The sequence below is a fragment of the Lemur catta genome, chromosome 8 (genome assembly GCF_020740605.2).
Source record: "Lemur catta isolate mLemCat1 chromosome 8, mLemCat1.pri, whole genome shotgun sequence".
NCBI lineage: Eukaryota > Metazoa > Chordata > Mammalia > Primates > Lemuridae > Lemur > Lemur catta.
The window spans coordinates 33701500-33727875 of record NC_059135.1 but is presented as its reverse complement, the minus strand read 5'-3'; the positions used below and the strand labels follow the sequence as shown (position 1 = coordinate 33727875).

General features: G+C 37.4%; 1 protein-coding gene across 1 annotated transcript in view; it reads right to left on the bottom strand.

Moving 5' to 3' along the window:
* BOLL (boule homolog, RNA binding protein) overlaps positions 1 to 14857 on the bottom strand; it is a 43314-nt gene extending 28457 nt beyond the window's left edge. The window contains exons 1-5 of the mRNA XM_045558798.1: positions 14262 to 14857; positions 10073 to 10216; positions 7089 to 7180; positions 4541 to 4595; positions 3181 to 3256 (exon numbers count right to left, since the gene is read on the bottom strand). Of these exons, the coding sequence (XP_045414754.1) occupies positions 3181 to 3256; positions 4541 to 4595; positions 7089 to 7180; positions 10073 to 10216; positions 14262 to 14282 (388 nt within the window). The 5' untranslated portion in view covers positions 14283 to 14857. The remainder of the gene's footprint in view (positions 1 to 3180; positions 3257 to 4540; positions 4596 to 7088; positions 7181 to 10072; positions 10217 to 14261) is intronic.
* Positions 14858 to 26376: the final 11519 nt, after the last annotated feature.

Sequence of the window (26376 nt, the reverse complement as noted above, 5' to 3'; positions counted from 1 at the left end):
TATACATTTATTACTATTTTTTATCTTGTAGGAGACTGTAAAAGTTACATAAGCCAAGTTAGATTAACTACCTGGCCAGGGAGGTTATGTAAATTACTGAAACTGACAATTCTCCTTCCGCTATACTAGTGCTTCTCAAAATTTAACATACATTAGAATCACCTACGTAGTCAATTAAAATACAAATTCCAGCCAGGCGCGGTGGCTCACGCCTGTAATCCTAGCTCTCTGGGAGGCTGAGGTGGGCGGATCGTTTGAGCTCAGGAGTTCAAGACCAGCCTGAGCAAGAGTGAGACCCCATCTCTACTGAAAAAATAGAAATAAATTGTCTGGCCAACTAAAAATATATATAGAAAAAAAAAATTAGCCGGGAATGGTGGCGCTTGCCTGTAGTCCCAGCTACTGGGGAGGCTGAGGCAGTAGGATCACTTAAGCCCAGGAGTTTGAGGTTGCTGTGAGCTAGGCTGACGCCACGGGACTCACTCTAGCCCAGGCAACAAAGTGAGACTCTGTCTCAAAAAAAAAAAAAAAAAAAAAATATGTATATATATACAAATTCCAGGGACCCATCTTCAGAGATTTTGAATCAGTAAGTCTGGGATAGGGCCTAAGAATTTGCATTTTGACAGCTCCCAAGTGAACTGATGCTGTCTGCAAATCATACTAAGTTGCACTGGCCTACCATTTTAAATAGCACACTACTGCTCCTCAGCTTTTACATTTTAATTGCATTTGATCTAGTATTGTTACTGTTTTTATTTTAGTCGTTCTTAATCAGATCCTTTTAAGAATCTGATGAAAGCCATGGACCTTTTTCTCAGAAATATATAAGTCAAACAAAATTTTGCACACAATTCAGGAGGTTCATGGATTCCCCCCAAAGCATCAATCAACCATGGTTTATCTGTTAAATAAATAAATTCTAAGTGCATACTATTTTAAGGCATTGAACTGGGCTCTAGTAATACAGCCAAAAATTAAAAAAAATGGACATGGCATGGTCTCTATCCTCACAGAAGTTAGGTTCTGGTAGGGGAGACAGTCATTAGTTAATTACATGATTAATTAATCAAATACAATTTTGATAAATAAATGAAGAGGTAGTATAGGGTACTGTACTGTATAGTATAGGGTACTATACTGAAATTTCAATTATTTTATATATATAAAACATACATAAAATATCCGTAAACCCATATGTATGGAACATTTGTGAGACAATGATGCTTTGGCTGAGCTTTAAAGAATGAATAAGATGGCAAAGCACATTCTAGGTAAAGGAAACAGTATACTCTTCTAGAAGAAGGGTATGGTATGTTCTGAGAGAAGGCTAGATGGCTACAGCACAAAAAGAAGAGGGAAGAATAGCTCAAAATAAGTTGAGAATAATATGATAAAATGTACACTTTTGAAAGATCACTTTGGCTGCCTTGTGAATGGATTGGAAGGTAGCAAGACTGGATTCAGAGACCAATTAGGGCACTTCCACAAGGTAAGCAAAGTGGTTTAGCTGGGATTAGGGTGTTGATAATGGAGATGGAAAGAAGTAACAGATTTGAGATAAAATTAAGATAAAAATTCCTTGTATTTTGTAAATGTACTTTTAATACCTATTTTTCTTTGCAGAAAAGAAAAAAAGAGCTTTGCAATCAAACAGTCCTGGATTTGAAGGCTACAGCTACTACTCACCATTTGGTTAAGTTATTTAACCCCATACACCTCAGATTTGGGTATGGAATGGTATGCCAGGAGATATGAAAAGGCAGAGGCTAAATATAGTGTTCTTACAGAATCAGTTTTATTCAAACAATTGTTTTGGGGAAACATTTTTATATTTAAATAAATAATATTATATCATGGAACAGATGCAAATTAAGTTTTTACATAAACCATGAGACTTTAAAGAAAATTTGCAATTCTGGTATGCTGCATTGGGTTAGACTCACACATGCCAAGATGAATTCTCCTCTACCTTTAGGAGTATTTCACCAGAAATATTTTTAAAACAATGACTTTACTTTCCTAAGACTGAATTTTCTATTTATAAAAATAGTGTTAATAATACTTCATGGGTTTCTGTGAAGACTAAATGAAATAAATGAAAACCCATAACACTGATCCTTGTACTGAGTAGTTCTTAAAAAAAAAACTATTTGTGTATCTGAAAGCATTCAGCATAATGCTGATTTATTTTCTATTTTAGCAACTGGTGGGTCATAATATGAACATTACTACTTAGTACCTACTGCTAGTGATAATGGGCTAAAGAACCATTACTACAAGTTATAGCCAACTCTCGCAAGTAACAACGGTAGTCTAAAAATATTGTGCATTCTGCCATATCTATATTTAATGCATTCCATTTTGTATCAGTCTACTGGGGACGCTTCGGTTATCTCTTAAATTAGCAAATATTAAGTCGAAATTAAACTACCCAATGTTTGAAACATCCCACTCACACTAGGATGTGGTTAAGAAAAAAAAGTTAGTTTCTAATCTTATGTCAAATTTCTCCATCTAGCCAAAGACTCTGTTAGAGATTTTAACCAACATTATAGGTAAAAAGTTAACTATAAAGATGCCTGATTTAATAAATGGGAAGAGTTAAAAAAAGAGTAGAGTTGAAAGTATTACAGAAATTTGAGGAAGGTACACACATAACTTAGCTCATTCCTAATTCTTTCGCGATTGTTTCCTCTGATACAATTATGACACGTGGTTGGGTTACAGTACATATCATATATCTGATATTGATTCTACATTTTCACTTTCAGTATTTTTACTGATTAATTTTAAATTACTCTTCTAATTAGAAAAATTTCTCATTAGTAATTCTAAATTCTAATTACTTTTATTATTTTAAATATTGTCATCATATTTTTCCTTTAAAGAACTGTATAGAATATACTTAAGCATCATTATTTATCTAAATTTTTCCCTGGGAAAAAAAACTAAGATATATCAATTTGTGATAGGAAATATTTATTGGATCACCAACTTTGCTAAAATAACTTTATTAAATAAAAAAACATTAAGAAACAAAGTTCTATAAAAAGCCTAATATTTCAAAAAAGAACCATTGCTTTTCCCCTTCCCCAAAACCAAAACAACAAAGACCAACCAACCAAAAAAAAGAACCATATAAAAATATTGAAAAATACATTAGTTCTCAATACATACGAGGGATCCCTACTTGTTGTTTTCTTATTGCTGGACCAATGTTCAGTTTCTTATCCTTATAATTAAGTTTTTCAGCCTAAAATAAAGAAAAAATAAATTATTTGGAACTATTATTTATAAAACCAATAAGGAAAAACTAGTGAGAACGAATTTTAAAAATTCAGACTATAACATTCTTCGAAAGCAGCAAGGCATAGTGGAAAGGGTAGTCTTTGGATTCAAATAGATCTGAGTCTGAATCTTGGTTCCAATGCTCTGACCTTAATTCCTTATTTGTAATACAGTTAATCCTCATTTTCGTGGATTCCCTACTTGTGAGTGTTCCCATTTGCTAAAATTCATTTGAAACACCAAAATCAATACTCATGGCAAGTTTGAGGTTATAAGTGGACATGCACAAAGTAAGCGAAAAAATTGAGCAGCCTGATGCACACTTTCCCAGCTGAGGTCAGTCAAGGCAATGCTTTCTTCTTGTTTCACTTACACTGTAAGAGAGAGCTTTCTATTTAGTGCCATGCTTTCTGCATTTTTGTTCTTTTTTTTTTGGCGATTTTGTTATTTAAAACAGCCCCCAAATGTAGGACTGAAGTTCTGGCTAGTGTTCCTAAGCATAATAAGACTGTCATATTCCTTATGGAGAAAATATATATTAGATGTGCTTAATTCAGGCATGAATTATATTGCTGTTGGCTGTGAGTTCAATGTTAATCTATTATATAATCTATTATATATAGTGTCTTTAAATAGAAATACACATAAAATAAGGTTATGTATTGATTGGTTGATGGCAATATTGTGACCAGAGGTTCCTCACTCTGTTTTTCCCCTAGGAACAGTAGTTCAGTATTCACTAAGTCAGTGTTAGTGGCAACTTTATAGAGCATAACTCCCACAAATAACGAGAAACAATTGTATACGATTTTAATAATATACAATTCAAAGTGCACTTTTTTCTAAAAAAGTTAAATGTTACATTTGCCATAGCTTAAACTTATTAACTGAGCTGCACCTTAGTTTACATAAACTTCACAGGAGAGAAATAACCTCACTCTAGAAACCCATGTTTGTAGTGTGTTATAGGAATTCAAAATGCTATTAATACTTTGGATTAATACCCATGTTCTTAGTTTAAGCAAATAAAGTGAAAAATTATTTTACAACTTCACAACCACACTCATGTAATGATTTTAGAATTTGTTCTTATTCAGATAGTTTTTTGGGGACCAATGACAATCTTAAGTTACAAATAAGTATTTTTAACAATTGATCATTTGTGCTTGAAACCTGCCATTAAAATTAAAGGTTTAGTTTCAAAGAAAGACATTCTAAAAATGAAATTAAATACATAAAAAGATCATACCTCTTGTAAAATTTTTTGTGCATCTTCTTGTGTTTCAAAAGTGATGAAACCATACCTAAGTAAATGCATTAATTATTACTAATTATTTTCTTTGAACATTACATTAATTATAATCAAATATAAAAATTTATTCTATAAGACTGAGCCACTGTAGGAATAAGCATCATTCTATGCTGCAACAGCATGAGAATCTTAGAAGAATCATTCATAGCTTAACACCGTCACCTCTTCTTACAGTCAGGGGACTAAAAGAAAAAATGGAAAACCTGGAATCTTGAAACAGTTTCAGCCCTCAGCTGTACGTAAGGAAGAAAAGTATGAGAGATTAATGTTCTGGCTTAAATATTGGGATGCAATGAATTTCAGTTCAGAGCGATAATCTCCTTTTAAAATAAAAGAAGTTTGGCTTATTTAGAAGAATCAAAGTAGAAAAAAAAACTTTAAAAAATTAAAACTTTCAACACAATATAATTCCTTGTATGGCTAAATGACTATTCAAATGTGTTAATTATTATTAGCATATATAAACTGGTAATACAATTATTAGTATATTTCCCAAATAATATCAATTAAAAATATGTACAACCAAGATTTTATATCTAATTTTCATATATGATTACCTTCAAGCACAACTCATATAATGTTCAAGATACAAATACATATACATGATGTGTGCTATGTCCAAAAAGCCAAAATAGGTAGAGAAAAAGGAAACAAATGAAATAAAAAGTATATCTCCCAAAGCCTAATTTCTATTTATATAATTTGAGGAAACTCTCTCAGTAATGTTAAATATCTTGACTACTATTTTCTTCAATTCATAATTATTGCATTATACATAAAGTTTCTTCTTTTAACAAAAGGAATTTCTCTTTTTCTGTTTGCCCAAACATTAAATGAAATGCATTAATTTTTTCTGGTAGAACACATATACCACCCAGTGGAAAAGGCATAAAATACAGTTTTCATTTCCATGTGTGTTTTTCAATGATAAGAAGTGGATATTACCAAAATGTTGCAAACTCTATTAGCCAAACAAAAGAGGTACAATCATCTTCATCTTAATATTGTTTGGCAGTCTGAGGAAGTATTTCATTTGTTTAAAAAATAACTTCTCTGTAGATCCCATATCTTCCAGAGTATCCACCTGTCATACTTAAATATTATTTCTCAGTAATACTGTTTTCTATTCAACTCGTTGGTCACTTGTCTTATGCCTATAAATATGTAAGTCTTGACTCTCAAGAAAACAAATACGGTCCTTCACTGCCTTGTCTATATTCTTTTAACTTTGCAGTCAAACTCTTTAAGTGAGCACACTATGTAAACTACCTTTTACATAGTGCTGAAATTTGGCTTTTGTACACATGGCAATCTACTGAAACAGCTCTACACACTTCAAGACACAATCTACTGCTTTCTTTTCAAATTTCATTCTCGTTGATATGGCAATTAAAAATTATTCTTCACTCCGGGAGGCCGAGGTGGGTGGATCGCTCGAGGTCAGGAGTTCGAGACCAGCCTGAGCAAGAGCGAGATCCTGTCTCTACTAAAAATAGAAATAAATTATCTGGACAACTAAAATTATATATAGAAAAAATTAGCTGGGCATGGTGGCACATGCCTGTAGTCCCAGCTATTCGGGAGGCTGAGGCAGTAGGATCACTTAAGCCCAGGAGTTTGAGGTTGCTGTGAGCTAGGCTGACGCCACAGCACTCTAGCCTGGGCAACAGAGTGAGACTCTGTCTCAAAAAAAAAAAAAAATTATTCTTCACCCGGCACAGTGGCTCATGTCTGTAATCTTAGCACTCCGGGAGGCCGAGGTGGAAGGATTGCTTGCGATCAGGAGTTTGAGACCAGCCTGAGCAAGAGCAAGACTCTGGCTCTACAAAAAATAGAAAAATTAGCCGGATGTGGTGATGCATGCCTGTAGTCCCAGCTACTTGGGAGGCTGAGGCTGGAGGATCGCTTGAGCCCAGGAGTTTGAGGTGGCAGTGAGCTATGATGAGCCACTGCACTCTAGCTGGGGCAAGGAGTAAGACTCTGTCTCAGAAACCAAACAAAAAACAAAACACACAAAAAAATCATTCTCATTAGAGTTATATTTCACATATTATTAATAGTTTCCTAAATAGGTCTCTGAAGTACAACTTACAGACATTTCTTGGGGTTAACTATTTCCAAATAAAGCTATCTATAGTCTAAAGCAGGGATACTATTTCAAAAGTATCTGATTCCTTTAGCTTCTGGTTCCTCAGCCAATGTACATTTGCTACTCAACATCAAGTGCTTTCTGCCTAACAATGAATGGTCCCTCAGCCTTTGCAAGAATAACTTCACAATTATGGAATATTATAGTGTACCCTCTTTCCAAAATACACATGTATGCACGCACAAAATAAATAGGAAACCAAAAGTTGGGGCAGAAAGAAGAGGGCATGATATTCTCTGCTGAAAAAATGGAACCAAAGTAAATTAATATACAAAACCTAGTAACCCAATAAAAATACAGTTGTTAATTCTATATACCATCTATAGCAATACTAACCCTTTGGACACTCCAGCTCTGTCATTTACAATCTTCACTTCTTTTACAGATCCATACTGGGAAAAGAATTTTCTTAAATCATTTTCATTTGTCTAATGGCATAAAAAAGAAAACATTAAAAATATTTTTTAATTGATAAAAGATGAATAACTCTTACACTTGTTTTGGAGAGAGAAAAAGTTATAGATAGTAATATAGATGAAGAATGCCTCTCATCATCAAAACGGTGCATGAAACCACTAGATTATTAAAATCAATATAAATACCTTGCTATATTTGCTGTAGCTATGTTGTTACACTATTATATACCAATCAAAAAATTTTAAGCTGAATTATTTTAAAACTACAAAGAAAGCTCAATATTTAAAGGAATCTTTAAATGATTCTTGTTTTCTAGTTGGCCAGTTGTAAAAATCCAATTTGGATTAGGCATGCTTTCTCTACAATCAAGGCATATTACTATTGGCTCTCATAGCTCAGAGAAACTGACAGTCATGGCAGTGGCATTATGTTATGCTGGCCTCTACCAGTCACTCTATTTTAATCGGCCTTGTCTCCAAGAGGAGTCAGGTCTTAAGGAAGTGACATATTTCACTTTTAGAAAAAGCACTGAATTCAACTTGTGATAACAATGGAGTGATTATAAGATTTAAAGTTATTAGATACTTTATCTGTACTCAATATACATTTCAGCTAAATGCAGACATTACGATGATATTCAAAATAAAGATTGAAATCATAATTAGACTTAAAATGTACAAGATGCCTACAAAGATGGCTACAAAGACAGTTTTGGCATATCTGGTTTCAATTGAAATAGTCTGATAATAAGCTTGTATCACCTTTTCCTGGAATACTGACATTAAATTCATTGCAATTTTATTTTCTGGTTTAGCTGTAACTATTTGCCTCCATGAGTAACTTTAAATGTCCCTAGGAAAAAAAATTTCTTTCTTTCTTTTTTTTTTGGAGACATAGTCTCGCTCTGTTGCCCGGGGTAGAATGCTGTGGGGTCAGCCTAGCTCACAGCAATCTTAAACTCCTGGGCTTAAGCAATCCTTCTGCCTCAGCCTCCGAGTAGTTGGGACTACAGGCATACACCACCATGCCCAGCTAATTTTTTCTATATATTTTTAGTTGTCCAGCTAATATCTTTCTATTTTTAGTAGAGATGGGGTCTCGCTCTTGCTCAGGCTGGTCTCGAATTCCTGGCCTTGAGCTATCCTCGCGCCTCAGACTCCCAGAGTGCTAGGATTACAGGCGTGAGCCACCGCGCTTGGCCAAAAAATTTCTTTGTATAAGTGGAAAAAAGATATGCCTTAGAGCAGAGGTATGCCTTTTCAGTTCAACACCTACTTACATACATTATTGGCTTTTAGGTGGTAACATAAAGCCTGCTAAACTGGATAATGACAAATACTAATTTAATCTAAGAATAACTGAATGCCTTTTATTTCAGTTAATAGAATATAGAATCAATGCCAGAATAAAGACTGCTATTAGAAATTTGAAAACAAATTAATTCAAACTATCCTCTGGTAGAAGAATCATCAGCTCAATTTGGAGCTCTACTTCTTTGTTGAAAAGGAGACAGAAGATCAAGATAATTAAACATTAAGAGGATAGTCTGTAGGCTTCTAAAAATAAGAGGTTAAAAAGAGACTACTTGCTACTACGGTAAACTGTTTCCTTGCTAGCATTTATCTATGGTTTTAAAAAATGTGTAAATAGAAGGGAGAGAACCCTAGCAGTTACCTTAAAGCTATGGCTGTATTCTAACAATGGCTTCCAAAGTTCATACTGCAGCTGATGGGCTTCAGTAAGTTAGAATAATCTGGCCATATAAATACATTTACTGATAATTTATTTTTAAAAATATGCTAAGCTATAATAATATAAATGAATTCTGAACAAGCATACCCAAATTGAATATTTCTGGTCAGCCATTAATATTTTACATAGATACAAAAAATATTTTTTAAAATAAACATTTTATAAGAAATAATTTTTCTTACCTTATTTTTAGTTAAACAATCATATATACTTGCTTAAGATTCATTATTTTTGCAAATATACTAAGTGTAAAATTTCTCTTGTGCAGGAAAAAATTAACTATACCGAAATTGTGACAGATTGATTATACAGAAATAATGAGTTATAAACGTCAAATATCACACCTAATGGCACAGGAGGGTTTTCTTCTTTGTTAAAAAAGATAACTTAACCTATAAGTTCTAATATGTAATATGGAAGCTTAGAAATTCTTCTACATATCCATTTGGAAATAAGGGTACTCTGCTTAAAATGTCTGCATGCCTTTCTTGTAGGTGTTTACTCCTACCTCCTACATGAGGGTGCTGCAAATCATCTCACAAACTAAGCTTCTTTGAAAGAGTGAAATGGTTGATTAAATGATTTAAATATATTACTGCTAAAATGTTTTATCCTGATAAGGATACAGGCCTTTTCTTGGGATCAAATTCTAAATTCTATCACAAAAAGTAATTTACAAAAGATGGAAGTCTAGGAGGTGGTTCAGGAACCCGAGATAAAGGTTGGGATAAAGATATAGGATTTCATATGTCTAAGGTCTTTTTTAAATAGAGCCTTCTTTTGAAAATTATAATCACCCATTATTTGGGCTTTGGAGTATTAGGCTAGAAAGTACAATTAATTTGGTATGGTGACATGAAGAATATGGAGCTATGTATGAATCAGAAAACTAGGATTCTGGTCTGACTCTGCCACAAAGTAGCTGACGGCCTACAGCAAATCAATAAGCCTCAATTTCCTTGCATTTGAAATTGGACAATTCCATATACTCTATTTAGCTTACATAATTGTTGAAAAGATTCTTTATATTAAGACAATTTGAAACCTATTAATCATTATTCAAATGTTATTTTATGGTTGTACAAAGAATTTCTGAAAAATAAAAACTTCTACAAAAATTACACTATGTTTGCATGCATAAAAATAGGTACCTTGAAGTCAATTCCTCCTACAAAGATGCGATTAGGGATCACTGTTCCGTATCTTGGGGCACTTGTTGGGTTATTCAAAGGCACAGGTGACACAGGATTAGGGGATGGAGATAATGAATCTGTTTGCGTCTGATTTGATGTTTGCTGTAAAATAAAATTCTTTTAAACTTTTAGTACTCGGTGTAAGTATTGATGCAGGCTGAAAATACATATCTTTCCAAAAGCTGAGTCATTTAGGCAAAATGTAGTATTTTAGACTTCAATGTTAGGAAAATTATAATTAGAGCTAATACCTTTGTGGGGCAACAAAAAATATAGGAAACCGAATCTACTCCACAATAAAGAAGATCTTAAATATATTATTTAAATATACTTGTATTAATTATTATTAAATACATTACTTAATTATTGAGGAGGAACATTAAACTCATAAAGATGTTTGTGAAAGGAAAAAGCAGCCCTGCACAGCTGGGAGCTGGTCTGGCACAATCTAACTAGTCCCTGGTGTTGTTAGGAGTTGGCCTGGCACTCACAGCTAGGCTGTGGCGTTCTCTTGCTAACAGAACACCAACATCAGATAAGGTCACTTTGTGACTGATGGATCAAGATAAAAACAAGGCACTCCATAATCATGTCTGAACACCGACAAAAACAAAAGCATTGCCCAAACACAAGAACGACCAAACATCTCTCTATCCTGGCTAATATGAGTGACTAGTCTTCCTTTATCAATCACAGCTTTAACCTTGATCCATTTTTCCTGCCTTTTAAGTAAGAATTAACACATTCAATCACAGAATTACTCCCTGACAACATATATTCCTGAGTATAGCCCTTCTTTAAATCCTCTCTAAAAATCCCTAACACGAGCCTAAATCCTATAATAAGTTCTTTCTCACACGCTCTGACTGAGAGTCCCCATGATGTATGTTCTTCCTTGCTCCCATAAGTTAACAGACCCAACTTTACTAAACAATGTGTCCATGGTGGTTTTTGGTTAAAGGGCATTGACAAGTTAATAAACTCTGACATTCATGTTCACCATTTTCAGACTGAAAGTCAAATTTTTAAGTGTACTTGTTGATTTGAAGATTGGATTTGTTTTGTTTTGTTTTCCCGGCTAGAGTGCAGTGGCATCATCATAGTTCACTGCAACCTCAAATTCCTCGGCTCAAGTGATTCTCCTGCCTCAGCCTCCCAGGTAGCTGGGATTACAGGTGTGTGCCATCATGCCTGGCTAATTTTTCTATTTTTTGTAGAGCTAGGGTCTCGCTCTTGCTCAGGCTGGTCTTCAACTTCTGGCCTCAAGCAATCCTCCTGCCTAGGCTTCCCAAAGTGCTAGGATTATAGGCGTGAGCCACCATGCCAGACCCATAGGTATAAATGTTTATACATACATATCTATATGTTCACAAGTCTATGTCAGAGGACCTAAATTTTAATCTTAATAAACATATATTAATGTATACATTGCACAATGGCAAGATTAAAACTCTTAAGGTATTATTGGAAAAAACAAGACTTGAAAATAGAGTTTTAAAGAGAAACTGATCCCAGAACTTGCTAATTATTTTCCTTCTGTAAACACTGAACAGATTTCTAACATACTAAATTATTGCATCAAAAAGCTTAAAGTTCATAATTCAATTATCTGAGAAACAAACACATGAAAATGAATTTCCAACTTAGATAATAAAATTGTTCTTTTTCATATTTGTTCTGCTGTCCCACTTCATTGGCCCATGAAACCATGATGCCTAAATTAAGCTCTGCAAGAAGTACAAAAAAATGACTAGACCAGTGGTGACAAGTGAGCTATAAGCTAGACTTTATGGGCTCTCTTCCTCATCCAATATTAAGGTGGGAAAAATATATTCCCTAATAAGGGAGTTCATAAATACTTCTTTTTAAACCACAGAAAAGTCATCACATTTAATAATTACTATGTTGTAGTTTCTGGTTAAAGAAATTGGGTGAGCTGAGCGAAGTAGCTCATGCCTGTAATTTGGGAGACTGAGGTGTGGGATTGCTTGAGCTCAGGAGTTCCAGGCTGAAGTGAGCTATCATCTGCCACTGCCCTCCAGCCTGGGCAACAGAGCTAGACTCTGTCTCTTAAAAAAAAAAAAAAAAAAAAGTTAGGAATCCAATCTCACAGCTTCCTCTCTGGGCACTTGCAGGTTATTTGTAACTTCAGTCACTCTACTCAGTAGGGTACAATGTTCAGAATGGATGATTCTGGGATGCTTAGTATTTTTTCAGGGGTGGATTTGTAATGTTTCACCTCTGGTAGCTATTTGTCTCTCTACCCACTTGTTTACAGAGTATAAAAATTATCTATTTGCCAAATTAAAAAAAAATCAGTCGTCACGAAATTCTCTTCTTAAAAACAAGAGTTCAATGGTTGAACTCGTTTGTTCTCAAGTAAAAGGCAAACTCTTCTTTTTCAATGAGAGAGGAACGAAATGAATGAAGTGAACACAGTGCTTTATTTCCAAGACTTTTTTTCTTCTTTTTGGTTTTTTTTCATCTTGAAAAACTAAAGAATATTCACTGGGAAAAGAGAAACATCCACTTTTTACACTCAATTCACTTCTTTCTCCACTACCTAAGGCTCCTGCTCTATTGTGGGTTCAAACTGCTTAATTTTCTCTTACTAATTATTTTCTAACATACTATATAGTTTACTTATTATATTATCTCTTTCCACTATAATGTAATGTATGGGGGCGGGGCTTTTGCCTTTTTTTTACAGCAGCATCTAAGGGAGTAACAGTACATAGAAGGTGCTCAATGAATAGTTGTTGAACGAATAAATAAACGAATGCGTCATTTTTTCAGGATGGACCTGTTCACGATATGCCAAACAAGCTGAGAGCTGAAAAATACAGTACGAATAACAGCCTAGAAAGTATTTTAACGTTAGCAATAACAAGGCTCTGGTAGAAGCAACATCGAAGTTCCCTACAGATGGTTAGCGATGCATTGAGTTAAACAACAAAGACAGACTCAAATTCGGCAGGCAATAATTTTGCAAGTGTACTAAAGCACCTAAACAGGGGCTGCTACTTGGTTAGAAATAAGGGTCCTCCGCTTGATAAAACGTACAGCACTTAAGAGTTTATTAAAATTCTCCTCCAAAGTAATGGGCCCTCGCTGCCACCTCCCCTGGAGAATTAACCTCGAAATCTATCATCTACTTTGCAAAGGAAGACAACAGCAAGAGGCCGAGCTAACCGTCGCAGTTACTGCCTCGGCGCTCCTTCCCCTCCGAGGCCAGCAAGTTGAGGTGCCTGGGGAAATGGCCGCGGCGACAGCTTCCTCGGGTTCTCTCGGGTCATCATGAACTTGGGCACTGACACGGGGATCCACCCCCTCCCCACCAAAGTGCGGGAGGGAAAAAAAAGCTAGCCAGCGAGAAATTTTGCCCCACAAACCCGCCAGCAGCTGTGGCGGGAACCCTCAACGGCACCGACCCCGCCGTCAGCCTCATGCGCAGGTGGCCCCTCAGCCGTCGCGCGGCGCGCGCGTTGATTGGCTGCAGGCGGGGCGTGGGGCGGGGCGCGGCGGCACGATGCCGCTGCCCCTCGGGCCTGGCCGGCGCCCTCCCCAGCCCCGTCCGCGAGCTGGCCCTGCGCCGACTCGCTCTGGCTAGCTCAGGGCGATGGAGTGTGCGGCTCCGACCTGGGCCACACGCCCCTCCCCCCCCCACTGGCCGGGTCTCGCAGACCTTCCGGCCCCCAGTGACTAGTCGGGGAGTGGAGGTTTCGACCGCCCGGCAACTCCTTGCCATGGGCGGCTGGGCCTAGTTCGGCAAGAGCGAGCGTCGAAGACGCGGCCGAGCCCAGTTTCGGCGGGAAAGCGGTTTATTTGCCGGGACCCAGCCAAGTGCACAGGCGCAGCCACCCGCCGCCTCCCAAATCTCCCGGACCTTTCCGAGGTCCCCCTAGCCTGTCTCCGCCCAGTACAGGCCCGGTGGCCGCACCTTCCCGACCCCACGACTCGACCAGACGGACGTGCAGGCGGGCGGCCCTTTGCCGCGCTCGATGGGGCACCCTGGCCACGTTTCCTCCCAACAAAGTGGCGAGCGTTTGGGCTCTACACGTCGCCCTTCCAGCCCCTCACGGACAGGGTCCACATTGCTCCTTCTCCCCGTTACCCCGGGCCTCAGAGCCCTGATCGCCATACTCACCGCCCCGGACTCGTTTTCCATCTTCCTCTCCGCTCTCCAAAAACGGGGGGAAAGGAACACAAACCTAAAGTTTGAAAGCACCCTCACACCAAGGAAGCAACACCACTTTTCCCGACTGGGACTCTCTCCCCCTGGCGGCGACGGCGGCGGTGGCAGCTGCAGAAGCGCAGGCTCGGACCCGGGGCCTGAACCTGCCACCCGGGGGCGGGGGGGGGGGGTGGCGGGGAGGGACAGGCGGCGTCGCCTAGGGCGGCTGGCGGCAGCGCGGGCGGGCGCCGCAAGCCAAAGAGGGGCGCGGGCGGGCGGGTTTCGTCGGTGGCCGGTGGTTTCCGAGCCGGGACGTGGGAGGGCAGAGCGCACAGCAAAGCGGGGTAGGCGTGGGGTGTGCGGTTGTGGGGCCGCTCTGGCCTGCTTTGGGACGGCTGGGGAGGAGAGAGCCAACCGTAATGCAAAGCTCCATGTACAGCACGCCTTTCCCTCTCCTCGACTGTGAAGACGAAAAGTTGGCCTCAGGGCCTGCTGGGTTTCGAGAGGTTGAGGTGATCTCAAGACTTTACTACCGTGCAAGAAGCCGGTTGAGGGGCGACTTCGAAGGCTGCTGTGAGGTAGAAGGAGGGAGTTTTCAGAGTCAAACTCTGACCCTCGACGCGCCAAAGTCGGGGGCTACCGAGAAGCCCCGGACGCCGCTCTGCACCTGCTGTCGCCGTCACTCATCCCGCCGGGCGGGCGGGGCAGCGCGGGACGGCGTGGTCAGGACCCGCCACACAGCCCGAGCTCCGGTGCCCGCCCCAGGCCCGCGCCCGGAGCCACTCCGCGGACTCGACCCCCTGGGCACCCCCGGCAGCCGAACAGCCTCGGGAGCCGGCCCGCAACCGAGGAGACCGCGCGCCGGAGGGGGCGAGGATCCCGCGGCTTGGCTGGAGCGGCTCTATCCCCTGATAGCCTTGGGATCTCCTTTGAAAGAAGACTGCTTTGTAAAGAATACGTGTTTCTAAAAGGTAGCTGAAATAATTACAACTAGATAAACTTATGTGGTAATTATTATCATTATTATAAATACTATTTATCAAGGACTCACTGCTTTCACAATGCCTTAGGATCAGTATCATTTCATCATTTCATTCGCACAGCAACCCTACTGATAGATGCTGCTATTATTGTCATATTACAGGTGATAAAGCAAGGGTGTGGGAGGGTAAGTAAGCTGATCAAGGTCTAAACCTATGGAATATTTAACCTTTGGTCTCTTTGCCACAGTTCTTGATTTTAACCATTTTGCCATAAACTTTTAAAGAATCAGCAGCAGCAACTGTTAAAAGTTACATCAGTAATAACTTTTGTACACTCTATTGTAAAAGTTTGACTTTGGGTTGTTTTACTTTCAAAGTAAAGGGTTAAAAAGTAAGCACAGTGACTATATTAATTTTCAATCTGTTCAAAGATTAACTTATCATATTATTTACCAAAAATAAAGTTGGAAACAATTTTTATCTTAGCTGAAGCATCCTAAAAGTCATACATTCCTGCATGCAATTTTAGCTAATTTTGTCAGGTTTTAGCCTCTGTGGAAATAGAGACTACAAACCTAATTAGATTGAAAGTCATATTCTAGAGCATAATTTTACTGTTCAATAGCATTTGGACTGATCATCTTTGGACATTTTTTTTCTAATAGTAATGATGGATTTGGGTAGATCCTCTCTTGCCCAAGTCTTTTTCAACTAAAAACACTTGTTTTTGAAGACTATTCTTTAAAAAAATTTATTCACCACAGTAGGTATTTAATCTGACACAAATTAACAATATTTAGGGAACACCAACACTAACCAACCAAGGCCTGTGTTGGGTACTAGGGGATATACCGTATTTTCAGTATGGTAATTCTCTGTCCTGCTTCTAACTCTTAATTCTTACACCAAAAGGAATTTTTGATTTTAAAATAGGATAAACCATGTGAAATTATACAATTCAATCCAATTTAATAAACATTTATATAATTCCTATTATGTGCAGTATACAATGGAATATGATACGGGAGATATGAAGATCAAACCTCTGTCCTCAAGGCATTTTAAATCTAGAAGTGTAGAAAAAACTAATTACTCAAAATAGCAATTATATCTAAATATGCTTATAGTAAATAAAATACAAACAGAATAGGATAAGTGATAAATGAACTATGGTCACAGGTTTGTGGGAGCACACTGTCCAGGTCTGGATAACGGGACCATCAAGGCTGGAACGCTGGTCTGGGTGGAAAAATTGGAGGAAAGATACTGAGCCTGTATCATGTACCCAATACTAGGCTAGACACATTCTTTTTTAATCTTCTTAGTTAACATTCTCTCCCCCCCTTTCATTGGAAACCTGTACCTTAGATAAAAATGACTCTTGTTGCATTACTAGTAAGTGGTGGATGTGGTTTTCAAAACTTAGTTTTATTTGACTCCATTGCCCAAGCGCAGTACACTCTGCCATGTTATTTATACCATGGCAATAAAGAGTTAGAATTTTATTCTGGAGAACTTTGCAAATAGGGGGCAATGGAAGATTGTGACAGGAATGAAATAAAACACTGGGAAAGGGTTAAAGAGATATCAGAAAGGAATCGAGACTATTGGGCATGAGTGGAGAGGGATTGGTGAGGGTCATTCCGAATTGAAATCTCAGTTTCGGATATTGGAGATGGCATTTATAAAGATAACTATAAATAAAGATAACTTTGTAAAGATAACTTACAACAAGCTGCAAACCTAAATATCCCATTTTCTCAAGTTTTCTGCTAGCATCCAATGTTTCCTAGCTTTTTCCTTCACATAGTCTGTTCAGAGCATGGTCTTTGTTTCGGGGATTTATTCAAGCCTGCCTGCCTTCTTGCTTGCCTTCCCTCACTGGCAGTTCTTCCCTTCCTGCCTCTTGAGTTTTCTAGCTTCAGATTTAACTCCTAGTATCTGCTTCAGGTTTTCCTTTTCTTGATAACTCTTTGGGCACATTCTCCATCTTATAGACCTAGATAATCATTGCATGCCTCCTATGGGCCCCCCTTTATGCTACAGTATGGGATATGGCAATGATTAGGGCCTGGCTCTTGCCCTGGTGGCAAGACCTGGTAGCAGCCTGTGGTCTAGTGGGAGAAGCAGCAATATAGGTAGAAAGTTTATACATTGGCTGTGCTAATCACAGCGGTGGAAGACTGGCCAGGTGCAGAGATAGCCCAGACCAGGAAGTGATTTAACTTGGTAGATAAAACAACATAAAAAGACATGTTTAGAAGATGCGTTTGTTTCCATTTTATTTCTTTCTTGTTTCCAGGTCTATTAACCTGTTGTTTTATTTTGGAGGATTTTTAGGTGCTTTTTCTCTATAATGGTTGGATGTTTGAAATACAAGAGGTGAGGTACAGGGTTTTAAAAACGTCTGTTTTAAGGAAGAAAAGAGGGCACGCTCAGATCTTTTCCTCTATAGGGAACATAATACTTACACTTGGAGAGGGTGTTATTAATACAAAGATGGTCTAGACTAGAACAGTATTTCATTTACTGGAAAATTTCTTGTAAAAAATTAGTTTGTTTATTTGATTATGGTGTTTATTATGAGCAACTGCTTAGATACAAGAATATACGATATAGAACTTACTGCATAGCATAAGGTAGGAACTCAATAAATATTTGTAGAATAAAGAAATAAATGAACAGATAACCTTTACCCTACCCTCCACTTTATCCTGACCCATACCATTTGACTCTCACTTTAAACATTTGGACCATTAAGAGGCTCACCAGCTGCACTATTGTCTAATACCTCTTGTCAGTAGAGTAAAGTAAGATACCTACTGTCTTGTCTTTAACTGGCAGAAGTTAATTAAGGGCATATTTAACTATAAAGGAAAGTTTTAGTTGTGCGTTTTAATAAGAGGTGGATTTTTTCATAAGATAGAAACTAGGAGATTTCTTGGGACTTCAGACAAGTTAGTGTATGGCTAGACCACAGCTGTCCCTCTAGACCACTATGATATCCTTCCGGATTGAGAGCGAAGAACAATTGATCATTCATTGTTTTTTCTTTCTTCTTTTTTCCCCAATGGATATGTGGATTTTAAATTTTAATTGATTTCTCCAGATTGTTTTTTCCATCAGCAGTTTATGAGAGTACAAATTCCTGCTCATTCTTGCATTATAAGTTCTCACTCTTTGAAACTTTCTGCCAACCTGGTGGTGGGTGAATTTAAAAAGCTCACTGGTTAGTACTTTAACAGCTCTGATGTTCAGTGGTTCTTTGCTTTTTTTTAATTGACAAATAATAATTGTGTATATTTATAGGGGTACAATGTGATATTTTGATATATATACACACATACATTGTGGAATGATTAAGTCAAGTTAATTAACATACCCATCACCTCACATACTTGTCATTTTTCTTGTGGTGAGAACATTTACAATCTACACTTTTACCAATTTTGAAATACCTAATGCATTATTACTAACTATGCTGTGTAATAGATCAGTAAAACTCATTCCTCTTGTCTAGCTGAAATTTGTACCCTTTGACCAATATCTTCCCTTGCTCATTCCTTCCTGTCCCCCCACCCACCACCTCTGGTAACCACCATTCTGCTCTCTGTTTCTGTCATGGGCACTTAGGGTGCTTCCATATCTTGGCTATTGTGAATAATGCTGCAGTGAACATGGCAGTGCAGACAGCTCTTCAACATACTGATTTCAGTTCCTTTGGATATATACCCAGAAGTGGGATTGCTGGATCATATGGTAATTCTATTTTTAGTTTTTGGAGAAACCTCCATACTGTTTTCTAAAATGACTATATTAATTTACGTACTCACCAACCAGGGTTCCCTTTCCTCCACGTCCTCACCAACACTTGTTATCTTTCAGCCAACACTTGTCATCTTTCATTGTTTCGTTGATAGCCATTCTAACAGATGTGAGGTGATATCTCTTTGTGGTTTTAGTTTGCCTTTCCCTGATGATTAGAGATGTTGAGTATTTTTTCATACATCTTTTGGACGTTTGTATGTCTTCTTTTGAGAAATGTCTATTTGCATTCTTTGTTCCTTTTTGATTGGGTTATTTGTTTTCTTTCTTTTTTTTTTTCAGGTATTCTTTCTCCAATAGTTTTATTATAGGTTTTTAGGAAAATGAAATAATTTCACCAACATTCGTTGAATACTAACTGGTTCGCCAGCGAGTGAGAAACACAAACATAACTTTTTTCAAAAACGCATTGTTCTCTCAAAATGTACTGATTTTGAGACAGAGTCTCACTGTGTTGTCTTAGCTAGAGTGCAGTGGCATCATCATAGCTCACTGCAACTTCAAACGTGTGGGCTCAAATAATTCCCCTTCTTCAGCCTCCCAAGTAGCTGAGACTACAGTGTGTGCCACCACACCTGGCTAATTTTTCTATTTTTATTTTTGTAGAGACAGTGTCTCACTGTGTTGTTCAGGCTGTTCTCAAACTCCTGGGCTCAAACGATCCTCCTGCCTCAGCCTCCTGAAATGCTAAGATTGTGGGTGTGAGCCACTGAGCCCGGCCATATGCTAAGTGAATTCATAACCATCGAATGACTTTTTCTTCACAATGGGATTAACCAGATCACTGCTTTTAAATTAAGTTTAGCCTACAGCTGCCTCCTTACATATTTTAAGTTTAGCCTAAAGGTTTCTCCATGCATAGTGAGCTATAACCTAACTGGATGTGTAAACAGACTGTAACCTACTCTTGTAACAAGTAGCCCAGCCTCAGCCAATCACAGAAGCCATACTTCAACCACTCACATATGGCCAACTATTGAGTGTTCAAATAAGGCAATGCCAAGCTGTAACCAACTCAGATGTTTCTTTACCTCACTTTCCTTTTCTGTAGGTCCCTTGCTTTTTCTGTCCATAAATTCTCTCTGACCACATGGCAGCACCTGAGTCTCTCTGAACCTATTGTGGTTGGGGTTGAGGGGAGCTGCCTAATTTGAGAATCATTCTTTGCTCCATTAAACTCTGTTAAATTTAGTTTGTCTAAAGTTTTTCTTTTTTTTTATTTTTGTTTTTTGTTTTTTCTGTTTTGTAGAGACAGGGTCTCACTGTGCTCAGGCTGGTGTTGAATCCCTGAGCTCCAGCTATCCTCCTGCCTCAGCCACCCAGAGAGCTAGGATTACAAGCATTAGCCACTACACCCAGCCTAAAGTTTTTCTTTTAACCCCACTGCTTGCTTTCGGTCAAAGGAAAACATGATAGAAATGGAATAACTCCTTTTTTTTATCCTTAGGGTACCTCAGAAATTGCAGGTGGGGTGAATACCAGGTGCATAGATCTGGTAGCCTAAGACTGTGATGCTGAAAGTCCAGATAGCACATTGTATTTAATGACTGCAGGCTTGAAAATATCTTTCCATGAGTTTGTCCTCTATTGGTTCCATGCTCAAAAAATATCCTTACTGGATATTGCTAGGGAAATATAATTTAAAAAAGTCTTCTCCTGATCCAGAAAACCTCTCCACAAAGGTAGTTGGGACAGAAAAATTTTATTATTGAATTAACATTAAACCAGAATGTGTTGCGAATCACAGGTAATCCACTAAAATATTACAAAGACAGAAAGGAATCTTACGCCCTGTATAGACAAGCAGATATAACCCAGTACATCATACATAGTTTGTCCTAACTTTACCTGGTAATTGGAGTGACTATCTGTGTTAGCTTATTGGCTTTATCCAGAGGAAAAACAAACTTCTCATATCTTTATGAAAAAAGAGAGTTTTGCAAATCAAAGCAGAGTGTCCACTGAAGTTAGGCTCTTACCCTCCTACTGGAATTGGGAGATAGGGGAACTGTCTCCCTTGATGTTTGCATTTCAAAAGGATGGCTCCCAGGTCCTTCTGGAAATTTTCTGAGTTGTGAGACTGATAAGAGTTTTATTTAGCCTTTATAAAGATCTACATACATTTGAAAAGGACAAAGAAATTCTGAAAGAAAAGGAAGAGGAGGTGGCCAGGTGCAGTGGCTCGTGCCTGTCATCTTGGCACTTTGGGAGGCTGAGGTGGTAGGATTGCTTAAGGACAGGAGTTTGAGACCAGCCTGGGCAAGACAGAGGGACCCTGTTCTCTATAAAAAATTACAAAATTAGCTGGGCATTGTGGAGCGAATCCCCATCTCTTAAAAAAAAAAAAAAAAAGAAAAAAGAAAAGGGGGTGGGGAGAATCAAGCCTCTTATTTTTATTTGCCCTTATTTTATATATCTGGACTTGTTTAAGATTGGGTCTCTTTGAAGCACTGAAAAATTTTAGAAGCAAACAAAATTTGAAGCAATCATTTAAGCACATGAAATACCTTCATGGACCATTACCTATTAATAAGCTTAGATAATGCCAAGTTTTAAGACACGTTATAATATGGTGATCTGGTGGTAGTGGTGGGGCTTTAGATTCTGACTGTGCTGTGTGCTCTCAATGCAGTTGTGTAACCTGTGTTTTCTATCCCCCAAAGAAGAGGGGGGATAGCATCTACGACATGAGGCTATTGTCAGGATTAAATGAGATAATGCATGTAAAGTCTTAGCACAAAGCCCACATTTAGTCAGTGCTCATCAATTCTTTCTTTGCTGAAATAAATCTATTTCCCCATAAGGATACTAAAACATTGCCTACAGTCAACAATACTGTATTGTACCCTTAAAAATTTGTTAAGAGGGTAGATCTCATGTTAAGTGCTCTTACCATTAATAAAATAAAATTAATAAATTAAATAAAATTTTAAAAAGAATAGTAAAAAGTTGCTTGACTAGCCAAGGTATTACCTAAGTACTTTGTTTACAGTATAGATATATCACACAAAAATCTCACCTTAACCTTGTGTTCCTTATAATGGTTAATGTGGCCCACTGGATTTATTAACTGGGTTTGGGTTATTTTTATTTATTTAAAATTTTATTTAAGTTATTTTTTATTTTATTTGGGTTATTTAGTAAATTATTTGATTATGAATCCAACTGCAAGCTTTTCTTTAGCTTGCTCTTTTTTTCCCTTGGAGAAAGTGGACATGAGCAATGACTGTCCAGTATAGGAGAATGCCTTGGGAAATACATAGACAGATGTGAGCTGTTCTAATGGCCTCAGTATCTTACTATTGTGCTGATTGCCAGTGAGATGGACCAGTTCCTCTTTATGAGGTTTTTGCTTCTTCTGTCTACTTTCCTGGACTTTTCTTAATGGTTTCTTTCCCATATGAGAAAAGATTCTTCTTTTTACTGTTAAGTTCCCTCTCATCTTTTCTCTGTTGCTTAATTCATTGTAAAGAAATTCCTTTTATCCTCAATACATTCAGTGAATATTTGCTTCACCTTCTTGACTTAATAAAATATGGGTAGATCTTGAGGACCACGATCTTCTGCAGGAGTCTCCACACATTTTGTTTGCAAATTTTTATTGGTTTTTGAGGATGCATACCATTTATGTTTATTTATTTATTATATACCTACTTCTCTATATTAGTATTTATGCACATTATAAAACATACACAAAAGAGCTCTAAGAAGATGAAGCAAACGTTACTTTAAAATGTCTTGCTAATGGTGATGGATTCATACTACCATTAGCTAATACCTTAAGAGACAATATCCACTTAGGGCCTTATATTGTTTTCAGAAGTGGGTATACATTCACATATCAAAAAGTCAATTTTGGGGGGATGACTTCTTATCAGAAATATTGTCATTGTTTTTAGTTCATGATGTGGCTGATGATGTGCTCATAGTGGGAATAGGATTTTTGAAATGCTCACTGGAATTATCTTTGATTCATGATGTTTTCCCAGAATATTTAAGCCATCCATCTATTTTTGGTTAGTTTAAACTACACAATATAATTTTAAAATTCATTTAACTGGGCTCATAGCTGCCATGAGTTGGGGCTGTCAACTTCTCTATGTCTGGAACTCCCAATATTCCCTCAAAATATCTTTTTTATCTCCATATGAACCAAGTGAGGGTACTATGAAATCTGCATATTAAACATGGGCAAAACTTGATTTACTTCTTATTCAATTTCGATGAATATAAATATGAGTCCTAATATTTTCTTCCCACACCCATGGGGTACTACTGCACTAGTTCAATAGTTTATTTTTATTTTTTTCAGCACCATTGGAGGTTAATAGTTCTGTTAAGAACATTTATTGAATGCCTGTTATGTGTCATAAGGTTAAGTTCACAGTACTAAAATGAATAAGATCTGAATTTTGCAGTCTAAAGCAGAGGTAGGTACACTTAAAAAGATGTAAATATAGTATAGTAGGTGCAAAAGTTATTAATGGGGGGTGAAAAGTAACTTATGGGTTTTGGAAAGATTTTCTGGAAAAATGTCTGAACTGAATTTTGAAGAAAGAATAATGGTTAGCCTAGTGAAGAGAGGTGGGAAAGACATTTCATGTAACCAAGATATGAAAGCATGAAATGACATTCAATATTCACTGGACTTCAAATAGCCTGGTAGTCCTGAAGGAAGAGGAATAGCCAGAGAGGAAGCCAAGGATGTAGTTAGGAGCCATGGCCACATGTGCCAAAGAGCCTGGACTCTATTCAGCTGGCACTGGGAAGCCAATAAAGCTTAATAGTGAGGAGTCAGATTTGTACTTTACATAAATCCCTCCAGCTACAGTATGGAGGGAGGATGGATATCAGAACATAATATGATAATCAGAATAAATTGGTCACTATAATCAAATTAATTGGTATTGAATGGGAATCAGAATAGACCGACTAGAAGTAGATTGAAGTACACGTGAGAATTTAATATACAACAAGAAGGATAATTCTATTCAATGAGGAAACAATGGATTATCTAATAAATAATATTGGCACAAATGGCCATTCATCTGGAAGAAAACAACAGTAGATCCCCAACTTATTTTTTAAAATTTACTTAACACTTACACACACTCATAACACTTAGATTTATATATAAATGAAATTTAAAAATAAATTGTAGATAGACCAAATACTTAAATATTTTTAAAAAGCAATAAAAATTTTGCAAGAAAAAATAAGAATTACATATACAATCAACTATAAAGGAACAGATAAACATATTTGATCATATGAAAATTAATATAATGTGTGGGCAAACATTCCCATAAACTAAGTCAATAAACTATAGTTCTAGAAAAAAATATTAATGTAGATGACACAATAAGGACAATATTTACAATGTGTTTGGTTCTCTGCCAAGCATGTGGAGTTAGGGGTGCCAAAGGTTTATTGGGAAGTAACACATAGAGGACAAAAAGGGAGGAGAGAGAGGAGAGCCATCACTCCAGACATGACCTGACTCAACCAGCCACGGGGAAGTTGTGGAGCAAGGATTGTCTATTGCAGGAGTCCTGTGATGGTGGAAATGGAGAAGAGCCTGTCTTCAGCTATCAATGCCTTGCTTATTCATTGGCTATAGGCTGTCCCAAGAAAAATGTGATCTTGGTTCAAAACTTGAGGTGGACCTTGAATAAGCAAATAGCAAAAGGTTGTCAGTGAACCATACTCCTCACAGCTAGGGACTGAGTCCTTTACTGAGACAGGATCTGAGTCTGGCAACTCCATGTTTGCCATAGAACTCTTATAAACTGACAAGAAAAGGGGGTTTGCTCTAATAGGAAATTGGGCAAAGCAGATGTGTAGACAATTAACTGAAAACCAACACCAAATGATCAAGAAACATTTGAAACAATGCTTAGTAATCTTGAAAGTGAAAATTAAAATAACAATGGAATATAGCTTTATACCTATAATATTTTCAGAAATTAATGAGCGGCCACAATACCCATTAAGGTGGAATGTGAAGTGTTGTATTAATAGCTTTTTGGGAAAGCTATCTAGCATTATCTATTAAAAAGAGATATACCCTTGGACACAAAAATTCTACTTCTGGGAATCTATCTTACAGAAATAAAACCACTAGTTCATAAAGATGTGTACAAAAATGATTTTTACAACACTGTAGTTGTAAAAAACTAGAAATAAGTTGAATACCTCAAATAGAGAAGTGCCTGAGTTAATTATGATATATTCACACCATGGAATATTAAGCACATATTTAGAAGAATGAACTAGCTATTAAAGATGAGGTGGTGGGATTTTTACTAGCCATGTTGAGTGAGAAAAGAAAGATGCAAAAGAGTATGTATAAAATTATCTCTCCCTCTTTTATTTTGGTAAATCAAACGGTGACAAAAGTATTCTTTGTTTATATACTTGAGTATATAAGGAGAGATATGTGCAAGACAGGGAAAAGAAGAATAGGAAAAAATTATACCAAAAAAGCATGCATATGATCAAATTTATGCTATAGTTTCTAAACTTAATAAGAAAGGCAGAATCAGGGGCTTATATAGCTCACATGAAAGAAGTGAGAAAAATAGGTCACAGAAATGAAGATAACTATTAATATCTACAGTTTTATTGGATATATAAAAAGTTTTAGTTTTTATTAGGTTAGTAGATGCCAGGAGTATTTATTGGCTATATATAAATCAAACAGTATCTGGTCATGTGAACGGATGGCGTGGTTGTGGAAAGCATAGTACTTTCAGTAAACTTACATATCTGTGTCACTCAGGAGAGGCTAGGTTATATTATATTACAGCAACAAATAACCCTCAAATCCAAGGGGCTTACAACAAAGGTTGCTTTCTGGCCTGTGTTACATGTCCATTGTAGATTGGCTTTAGCTCTGCTCCATGCTACTTTCACTCAGGATTCAGCTCTTCTCTGGTGAACAATTAATCTCATGGCAGAGAAAATGAGATCATAGTTAAATTTATGCTGGCTCTTAAAGCTTCTGCTCAGAAGGGGGCTCTTCCACTCATCTTTCATTGGTCAAAGCAAGTCACATGGCTGAGCCTACTGTCACTGGTATGAGGATGTATAACCTCCTCCAGGGAGGATCAGTGAACATCCCACTGAGTAAGAAGATCTGCTTTATGACAAGGAGTGTTAATGAAGTGTTTGTGATTACACTAGTGACTGTTATCAATGATTGGTGAGTGACAAGAATTAAAATGAGAAAAAAAGAGAAAATATAGTGTGTATGCTACTTTTTATAATTAAATAAATGC